The sequence below is a fragment of the Solanum stenotomum genome, chromosome 9 (genome assembly GCF_019186545.1).
Source record: "Solanum stenotomum isolate F172 chromosome 9, ASM1918654v1, whole genome shotgun sequence".
Lineage (NCBI taxonomy): Eukaryota > Viridiplantae > Streptophyta > Magnoliopsida > Solanales > Solanaceae > Solanum > Solanum stenotomum.
This window is the reverse complement of record NC_064290.1, coordinates 37,290,363-37,300,803: the sequence shown is the minus strand read 5'-3', so window position 1 is coordinate 37,300,803 and position 10,441 is coordinate 37,290,363. Positions and strand designations below refer to the sequence as shown.

Sequence of the window (10,441 nt, the reverse complement as noted above, 5' to 3'; positions counted from 1 at the left end):
ACTTAAAGCTACTTATGAAATTGTTCTCTTATGATATGAAAGTCTAAGACTTGACTCTGTACATGGATTATGCTTTATGATGACTAATGCTTACATTATGTCTATGTTGGAGATTATGTTTATGATTATGTTATTATATCTTATGCTTATGGATTATGTCTTATGTTGACTAACCCTTATGTTATGCTAGTTATCATATTTAGTACTTTTGTACTAACGCATACTCTTGCCTACATTCTCATCAAATGTAGGGTTCGGTGATTTGAGTTCCATTCTTGAGGATAGGTTTCTAAGGAGCAAGGAGTTGAAGACTTGGTGAGTCCTCATAGCTTCGGGGATAAAATCACTATTTCCTTTATGTCTTTCTTTATGTTTTGAGACTATTGTATGGGCTATGTCCCAAGAGTTATTCAAAGGTGTAATAGATGGTTTGAGACTAAGTGTAGTAAGACTTCCGCTTCGTTTTATAAAGATTTCGATTGTATGGATAAAATTTTAAAATTTCCGTACTTTTCTATTATCTTATGTTATGATGTGCTAAGTGGCTTGTATGAGATTCCTTCGGGGTCAAGTACACCATGTTACATCTAGGGTGTACCCCTGGATCGTGAAAAATATGCGAATAGGCAACGATTAATCAATAGGGGCATCAGGTAGTAGCCAAAAGTGCGATTAGCTCCATAGAGGATCATGTGTAGCCAAAAATCATGCAAGAATGGGCGTCAATTCATTTTACTAATTAAATAAAAAAAATTAAGCACATTTGAAATGCCTCTAATATCTCAAAATCAGTAAATCAAGTGATCCAGGTGATACGACTCCTGTTAAAACCAGTTTGGAATAAAAGCTGAAGAAAAATAACATTTCTATAATGACCTAGTCAGTCATTTTTGGAAATTTTCATAAAATTACCATTTTATCCCATCCGATATTGGTCCCGAGTCATTTTTGAATGAGTTTTGAAATTGGTTTCAAGTTTTGAGTTAAAAGTTGTGAATTTTGAGAATTTTAGGATTCGAAAGGCTAAAATTGTTAAAAAGTAATTTTTAGTGTCTTTTAGAGTTTTGAGTGTCGGAATGAAATTATGTTGATTCTATCAGTTTCAGATTGTGGAAATTGGTTTAACAGAATTGTCGGTTTCGAATTCGGTGTCTTTTTTAGGATTTGAGGTGCTGAATTGAAAATTATTGAGATTTGAGCCTTTGAGTTGACTTCGGTCAAAATTCGGGGTTTGGATGCTCAGATCAGAATTTCTAGTTTGCAGATCAATAAATTTCATTTTGATTAAGGATCTAAATAACATGACTTGGAACACCAAAACTCAATTTTAAGTGACAACTTTAATTTAATAAATAATCCCTTTTTAAAATGTCACTTTAATTGAAAAAACCTTTTTTACTCAAAACAATTTCCTTATTTTAAGAGCGGAGTGACAAAAATAGGAATGTGACATTACATATACTAGATTCATACATCCATTATTCCTACCCAAACATCCCTCATCTATGCAGATTTCTTAAATCCATTATTCCCAAGCCAATCGAGGGGGTGCTTCTGAACCCTAGTGTGAGGACGACTCTAAATTGGAGGATGTTGCAATACCTAATAGATTTATTATCATGAAGACTTTGACATTACTATTTCAATGGAGAAAGGAGATGAAGAAGATAAAACAGATGAATTTGGAAATTTAATTAAAAAATAATAATTTTGTTTAGCGGTCAGATTTATATAAAAAGAGGAAATTAGATAATTTTAATTGAAATTGGGTAATATTATTTGATTTGAAGATTTCCATCCTATGAGGTGTACCAATGATAAATTTATAAAGGGTAGGAATATGAAAACTTGATATTAATGATAAGAGTAAGATCAACTAATAAATACTCCTTCATTTCAAATTAATTGAATTGTTGATGTGTTCACACCTTTAAGAAAAGGAAGATTAAAGATATAAATTAGTCATAGTTTTCCATTTTTACCCTTATTAATTATTGTCAAAATTATGATTAAAATAACTAAATATTAATTATAATAACTAATTCTAATACTAACTAATGAGGGTAAAATTGGAAGAATAATCTAAAAGTAGTCTTGAAAATTAAATAATTAAGTTAATTTGAAAAGTGAAATTGTCTCAACAATTCAATTAATTTGTAATGGAGGGAGTAAAAGTTAAAGAGATATTTTTGATCATTTCCCCCCTTTAATAATAATTAGTATTTGATATTCTAGTTACTCATGACTCATAAGGGTGTTCTTTTTGGACATTAGAAAATAGATCTTTGTAGTTGGCATTTTGAACAACTAGAATATATATAGCATTTCATCAATTTTAAAATAAATGGTATTTTTTAATTTGGAAACACTTCTTAAAAATTACTTATTTTTAGAAAATAAAAATATATTTTACTAAAGTTTATTTAGTACTTTTTCATTATATAAAACTAAAATTAGAAAAAAACATCATTGATGACTTTTTGATTATATAAAATATCATTTACTTTAAAATAAATAAAAAATTTAAACATCATTTATATAAAAAAAATACTCCTTTCACTTATTTTAAAATAAATTAAAAAACTAAAAACATAATTTATTTTATAATAGAAATACTATACTATAATTTCCTGTGGACGAAAAAAAAAATTTGACCATCCTTTTAAGACAGTTGCATTAATTTACCAAAATAAATAAATAAAAGAAAACTTTCCCTCGCTCTCAAATTTAGGGGGCGGGAACGGGATACTGTTTTTAAATTGGTGTGTCCTGTGGTGTGAGCCCTAAGATAAGAGGAAATGGCTCAAGAGGCGCGGCTCAACCTCCGAATGCAAAGGGAGCTTAAGCTCCTTCTCACCGATCCACCACCCGGCGCCTCCTTTCCTTCTCTTACTTCTTCCTCCTCTCTTTCCTCCATTCAAGCCTGTAAATTTTCAACTTTCTTTTTCATTATTTCTCATTTATCTCCAGTTATGTTGAATTCCCTTTTTTTTTTCCACACTATTTGCAGTAATTGAAGGCCCTGAAGGAACTGTGTATGCTAAAGGACTCTTTAAACTCAAAATTCAGATACCTGAAAGGTTTTTCTTCTCTTTTAATTAAATTTTTTATGTGTTGTGTGGTTCAATTCTTGACCTTTATTTGTTTGTTTGACCAGGTACCCCTTTCACCCTCCCATTGTCACTTTCCTAACGCCCATTTATCATCCAAATATTGATAATGGTGGCCGTATTTGCTTGGATATTCTCAATCTTCCTCCAAAGGTTTGCCAACTGTGTCAGATTACTAGTAACTTCAATTTTTATGTGAAAACTAGTGTTGTAGACTTCTGATTGATAGTTGAAAACATATAGTTAAATAGCACTTGCCCTGGGGATTTACTTATTTTGTACTTTGTCTTCTAGATGTGGAAACTCAAACCACTGCAACTCTCATACATTCAGACAGCACTAGCATACTGTTGTCTAAAATCCATCATCCAGTAACAAGAAAGTTGCCTTCTTCCAGTTTCCAGTGCCTGTATAAATATCATTTCATGTTGGGTTCAAAGTGTATAATAGTTGCTCAAGTTATGAGCTTGTACAAGTGATCACAATCGTGCATAACATCTCATCTGTTGATTCTCCTTAAGGATCTAATTGATATTAATCCTTGGTTAAGATTGTCCAACATGGAATGGAATAGTTTGAGACCTGGACTGCAACTAGCATTTGATATCTTTTATGTGCTCCTTTTGCTTTCACAAGTAGTCTGACTGTGTAGTGGCTTTCACTCGTCTTTGTAGCTCGCTTATGTATGTTTAACATATAGAGGTTTTGTTTCTTCAAATTATTCTTTTTATTTTTTATTTTTAAATTGGTTACTTTCTTCAAATCATTCTTCTTATTAATTGAGTAAATTTTAGACTACTGTCTTGTACTTCCAAATTAATTTTCTTATTATCCTGAATAAGGTATAGAGATTGCACCCACACAATATCTTTTCACTGTAAGGAATAAAGTACGCAAGCACTCTTGCTCTTTTTATGGTTTCCCAATGAATCTACCTTATGTGCTGTAGTCAAATCAATTCCTTTTTATCACATGACAATGGTCACAATTGCTGATAGTTTCTGCTTGCTGGTTATGCATTGAAGGGTCAAATCTTCTCTTTGCGAACGCCTTCAAGCAATCTTCTTCTATATTTTTTTTTTGATAACCGAGAAATCCATCTTTGACCTGCCCTTTGGACCAATCACAGCCTTTTAAACTCAATGGATAATGGGCCCGCCCCTCTACCCTTCTCCACTTAAATACCGGGCTTCGCTTTGCGTGGTGTGGGGCTTGAACCTGCGACTTAAGTCACAAATCCTCCACCTTTTGCCACTTGAGCTAGGCCTTGGGGGCCAATCTTCTTCTATATTACTGATCAAGTAATGGTATTCATTCTGCTTGAATTATCTTATTGGACTTCACACATGGGGAACTAACATTTAAGAGTCTTCACATGCCAATGATTACAGAATCATAGCTTAACTTAAACACCATAATATTCATGTTTATTATGCTGTTTTTGGATCTCGGATATCTATTTTTTCTGCGTACATGCAATCTTTGATATCTACCATTCTATAATAACTCTCGTAAATTTAACAAAAGTTTGTGTCTTTGAAATATTGCTCATAGTGGTGGTCAATTCAATAAAACAGGGAGCATGGCAGCCATCTTTGAATATTTCAACTGTTTTAACAAGTATAGGTTTGCTACTAAGTGAGCCTAATCCTGATGATGGGTTAATGCATGACGCGGTGAGTTAATATTCTTGCAGTGTGGTAATTTGTACTAGAACCTACCCTGTTTGATTGTAGTGTGCTCGTAATGCTTATTATGTGCAGAGCACGGAGTACAAATACAATAGACAAGCATTTGATCACAAGGCAAGATCAATGACTCAAAAGTATGCCACGTCTGGAGCAAGTGATTTTGGGGGTCATGACCAAGAAATCCAAACTCTTACAAATGCAAGAGAAGGAATTGTAAGAAGATGCTTAGATGAATATGATTATGTTTATTAGTTTTTGACCAAATCTCACACATGATCCCTGCAGGTTGAAGTCAAAGAATTAAATATACCAAAATCTGAGGTCCCTGATCATTTTGTGAACCAGAAGGGATTACGTGGACTCAGCAGAAAGTTGTCACTAGACTCTGCTGGACGTGCACAAAGGCATAATGGTGAGACTCTGAGTGAAATGCCTATTGATCATATCTTAACTAAGCAGATGGAAGTTAGCAAACAAGGTATGGAAGAATTTCCCATCGAGTGTGACTTGAATCAGGATGAAGTACAACAGAGAACCAAGAAACTATCTTCAGAAATTGTGAGTCCATCTAAAGTTAGAAATGGTGAGAAGAAGAACTATATGGCAAAATCTAAATGGTCTGCCAGTTTGGAACCCCAAAGTATTTTTCTGAATTATGCAGATATACAGGCCTTGCCACAGGCTATAAGCAATTCAGGGAAGACTGCCAATCCACATAATAGTGAGATGAGAAATGTCAGCATAAATAAGAGTACAAATAAGCTGTTGCTTAAGTCAACCGATTTCACCCAAAAACACGAGGATCTTGAGAAGTTGCAGGTCAAGCCTCAGCTGTCAGTCCAACTTCAGTCCACTGCATCATGTCAAACTCTTTCGTTGTCAGGGACCCCTGGTCATAACAATAAGCAACCTCATAAAAAGGCTTCTGATCAAAATGGAAATGGTTTCTTCACGAGGCATAAGAAGCTGGGTTTAACTGGCAGGAGACATCCTTTTGACACATCCAGTTCATCTCAATGTCATCAGAAGTGTGACAAAGAGAATTTACCTCCATCTCAAAACCTACCTGCTTCAGAATCTGATGCATGCACTGATTCAGCGTCCAGTTTATTATTTCCTTCACAAATTGGTGATACTTGTGATGTGTGGACTAGGAAGTCATATAATCGTTGTGGGACTTTGAAGAATCTGCCACTACAAGCTATAGAGCACTCTGGAGAGGGTAAGGACAGTATCTTTCAGTTGACCTCTCAATCTGGACAACATTCCACAGCCCTTTCATGTGAGAACTTATGTGATCATAAGCAGCCCAACCAAGACGAGAATATATACTATAACAAGAACATGAAGCAACAGGAAAAAGAATCACCACAATGTGAAGCTGTGATTGTATTGGACAGTGAGGATAGTGAAGATGAAAGGAGTGTTCATAAAAGGTCCAAGTTGTCGCTAGCGCGAAGACATGTGTCAGGTAAGCGAAAGGCTTAATTGTTGATTTGAATTTTCCTTTTGGAAGCTTATGCTGTGGACATAGTAAACTTGTATACTATGATATGCCTTGTTGGTCCTTCAGGGCTCCCGGCCCTCTGCTGTCAAACTTTTCCTTCTTTTCCAATATCTTGGCCTAGTATTTCTAGGCATATTATCGGCCAAAGGAATATGACAAAAGTACTTAGTATGATTAAGAAAGTGGTGTCATACATACGTTTATTGCAATCTTTTTATCCAATATCTTGAAATGTTTGTCCATTTTCATTTAAGTACCTTCTCTTTTTTATCTCTATAGGAAAAATAATACTAGTACTCTCCCTGTAGCAATATATGCTCTTCTTTTTTTATCATATGGAAGTACTAAAATGTTTGACATCATTTCATATTTACATATTTTTTGCAATTATCAATAATTTAAATTCATTAATATATTCAAATTATAAATCTTGATGGGATGTGTCTATCAATTTAACTTTTCAAACACTAGTTCAATATTTCTCTTTCATTATTACCAAGACATATGTAAGTCAAAATAATCCAGTAAAATAATACCATCTAGTGAAATGAAATGAGGCCAAAACATTTTAGAAATGCCTAAGAGAGATAGAACTTGATTGCCATGCTATGGAAGATCTTCATTAGTCGCAGAAGTATTGTTTGGATGATGTCAAGAAAGATTATTGAGGTCTTGCTCAACTGAGAAGAAGCAAGTACATAGTTGACACAGAGATGTATAGAGGATTGATCCAAGTTGCATTTGGTGGACTCTGAAAAGAGAGAAATTTCAGATGTTTTGAAGACATTAGCAGTTCATTTCAGAGGATTAAGTTGAGTTGCTTTGGACTTTTCTGTTTTGGGCCTAACCAGAGATACATAGAAGATATTGCTTCAGTGATAGACACTTGTTTTTTTTATTAGGTTGATGAAACAGTTTATTCTTCTTTTTCACTTGTAAATATGGTTTCAGTAAAACCTTGGTGCTGTATTAATAAATATATACAAATGGTTACCTTCTATTGATCCAACATAACGGGACAACCATTACTGAGGAATGATTCCAACCACAATTTGTTTCACTCTTCCACTTCCACTACATAAAGAACATGTAAGTTCACGTTTTACAATTTATGTGTCATGACAATTAATCTGTTTAACGTGTTCCTTTAATGACTTCTGTGAATATTAGGAAGTTAGACCTATTCCTCCATTTATCTTATAGAAAAATTTACTCCATCCGTCCAATAATAATTGTCCACTATATTATTTTGGGATGTCCAACAATATTTGCCCTTTTTATGAAATTAATGAATTATTTTACACTTAGTTCCTAATTTACCCTTATCATTAATTATAGTTATTTCTCTATTACATTTTTCAAGACATTATATTTACTATTTACTATATTCAAAGGGTGATATAGTAAAATTATCCTTCTATTTATAGTTTCTTAAGAAGTGTACAAAGTCAATAGTGAACAACTATTGTTCGACTCATAGTATCTTTTTAGGTCCTCAATGATGGCAAGGTGTAGTTAAGAGTTCTTATTAATTAGGGAGAATACCACTTTTGGCTCCTTTGGTATTGGTAAATTTTGAATTTTGTCCTTGTAACACGTTTATCTTTAATTAATTAAAGAGAAGATTTTCAAAATGTCAATATTTTCATATTTAATAGGACTCCTTAGCCACACTTTTAATATTTATTTAAAATGTCAGTATTTTAGTTTGTTATGTATCTGAGTAATATATTTTTATTTGTTTGATTTGCAAGAATAAAACTATTTAATAACAAAAAGGAGAAAATCAGGGGAGAGAATATTTTAAAAAAGAAATATATCACTTAAAATTTTCATCAGTTACAATTTCAAAGAAATTCCCTTTCTCATTCGATTGGATGAACAGTTTCAATCTCCATTTTTCTCCTTTATCAAGATCTAATCATGAATTGTATCTCAGTGGTTAAAATTGTATCACATGACTGTCAAATATATTTTTCTTTTATTTATATTATAAAAATATTATTGATTATATCCCAATATAATCTAATCATTACATATGAATATGATTTATGAAAGGATACAAGATTTTGAAAAAAATAGCATACATGGTGAAAATAATACAATATGTTGAGGAAATCATACAATATTCTAAAAAAAAAATTCTCTGTCAAAGAAATAAGAATACAAGATTTTGGGAAAAAAATAACAGACATAATGAAAATAATACAATCTGTTGAGGAATGATACAATATTATAAAAAAAAATTACAAATTGACTGAGAAAAAAATAGGATACATCTATGCTTAACAATACAAATCCATTTGACACAGGGGCGTATTTTAGAGGGGTGCCGTGGGTTCACGTGAACCCATGCTCCCCTCTCTAGATCATATATAATTGTATTATATTTTAAAAAATATTTAAATATAAATGTGTGAACCCACGTTTAAAGTATCATATAATAATACAATAATGATTGAGTGCACCTCTCTAAGTAAGGATACAAATTTAAGTCTTATATCTATCTTGTCCTTTTGAGTAACACCTCCCCAAGTGGTTATCGATTATACTTTTGACGTTTCAACTAATTTTTCTTTTATTTTTTTTCCTTTAATTTTTCAAAATTTTCAAGTGCCTTACATTGGAAGTTCCTAAAAAACTTTGCACTATAAGTTTTTATATAATTAAATCAAATGTGTATATTAAAATTTAAAATATATTTTGGACATATAATTTTTAAAATTTAATGGTTCATATTAAGAACCTGAAAGTCAAACTTATCAAATTTATATTTAAGATGCATTTTTTCGTATTCGTGCACCCATCTTGACGAATTCTTGGATACGCCTCTGATTTGACATACCTATTGGAATGACTACAAACTAAAACAAAATACAATGTTCTTCATAAAAAAATACAAATGTTAACTAAAAGAAAAACAATTGACAAACAAAAATTAATATGAATAGAATTCTGGTATGAATACAATTTTTGCAACCTCCTCCTCTACAATTTTTGAACAGTTGATTTTCTTGAACAAGAAAATGAGATAACAATAGTGAAAAAGGGAAGAGAGAGAAATGAGTGATTCGGGGTAAAACCTAGAAAGAGGGGTAAGTTGTGTAACTTTTAAAATACCCTATTATATATATATACCTTTAAAATATACTATTAAATAATGTAGGGGGTAAAAAGTCCTCCATAAAGTTTGATATCATAACAACAATTTCAGCCAAAGTTGGAGTATTTTTTAGACCTTTTCCCCCCTTTTTACCGGATAGGGAGTAAAAAAATGGTCCAATGTGTGCCTGATTTGAAAATTAAAAGGAAATGAACTTAGTTATATTAGGATACAATTTATTTTCTAAAATATTAACATATTGACATTTTTAATAATTATTTTAAAGTGTTGATGTTTTTAATAATTATGTTAGGGATTGTGACTAGTTTGCTAATTTTCCCTTAATTAAAATGTGTATTTTTGGACCTTTTATATAGGAAATAGTTATATTCGAACTATTCATAGAAGTATATTACCATCAACTATAAAATAATTGCACAAGCTTAACATTTACACATGTATAATTAAACTGTGAACCGGTTAATAATTTTAAAAATTATTTGTGAATATTCATAAGCAAAAGGGTCAAAAGGACACATTTTATATCGTTGAAGTTTAATCGTACTTAGTTAGGTATCATAAGGACTAAAACTAGAATTCACTAATAACCGAGACCAAAGTATTATTAACCCTATTTTAGGAAGTGATATGCCCAAACTTACACCTCAATTAAGAAGTACAAAGCGATTGTCGTTAAATATAGAACCCAACTAGGTTGGGGTCAAATCCCACAGGAAATAAGGCGAGACTAAGTCGTATGCGATTACCTACTTTTACTTACTTATTTCTAAAACAAATGGAAAATTTATGGGATTTGGTTTGAAAAGCAATTTGTAACAAGTACCAATCAATAATATTACTTGATTTAGAATTAATAGAGAAAAATAACCAGAATTGTGTTCACCAAGACTATTTGACCATTTTAGGGTTAATTACAGGACTTCATCTTGCGTCGTTAGTCTATCAGTTTATCAAACTTGTGTTACATCCAATTGTTTCTCAATAGAGGCAGACCTACATGCACTCGATA

At 32.0% G+C, this 10,441-nt stretch overlaps 1 protein-coding gene across 1 annotated transcript; it reads left to right on the top strand.

Moving 5' to 3' along the window:
- The first annotated feature begins 2,757 nt into the window (after nt 1–2,757).
- Nucleotides 2,758–6,556, top strand: LOC125877717 (uncharacterized). The gene is made up of 6 exons (XM_049558945.1): nt 2,758–2,925; nt 3,011–3,080; nt 3,158–3,263; nt 4,688–4,786; nt 4,874–5,014; nt 5,087–6,556. Exons 1-6 carry the CDS (start codon nt 2,799–2,801, stop codon nt 6,287–6,289), a joined length of 1,746 nt encoding a protein of 581 aa, XP_049414902.1. The 5' UTR covers nt 2,758–2,798; the 3' UTR covers nt 6,290–6,556.
- The last annotated feature ends 3,885 nt before the right edge of the window (nt 6,557–10,441 follow it).

Bases quoted from the DNA above. Each gene is read 5' to 3' on its own strand.
- LOC125877717 (XM_049558945.1), top strand. From the start codon at position 2,799: ATGGCTCAAGAGGCGCGGCTCAACCTCCGAATGCAAAGGGAGCTTAAG. The intron at 4,787-4,873 runs GTGAGTTAATAT...TATTATGTGCAG, and splicing joins ATGGGTTAATGCATGACGCG to AGCACGGAGTACAAATACAA. The intron at 5,015-5,086 runs GTAAGAAGATGC...TGATCCCTGCAG, and splicing joins CAAATGCAAGAGAAGGAATT to GTTGAAGTCAAAGAATTAAA.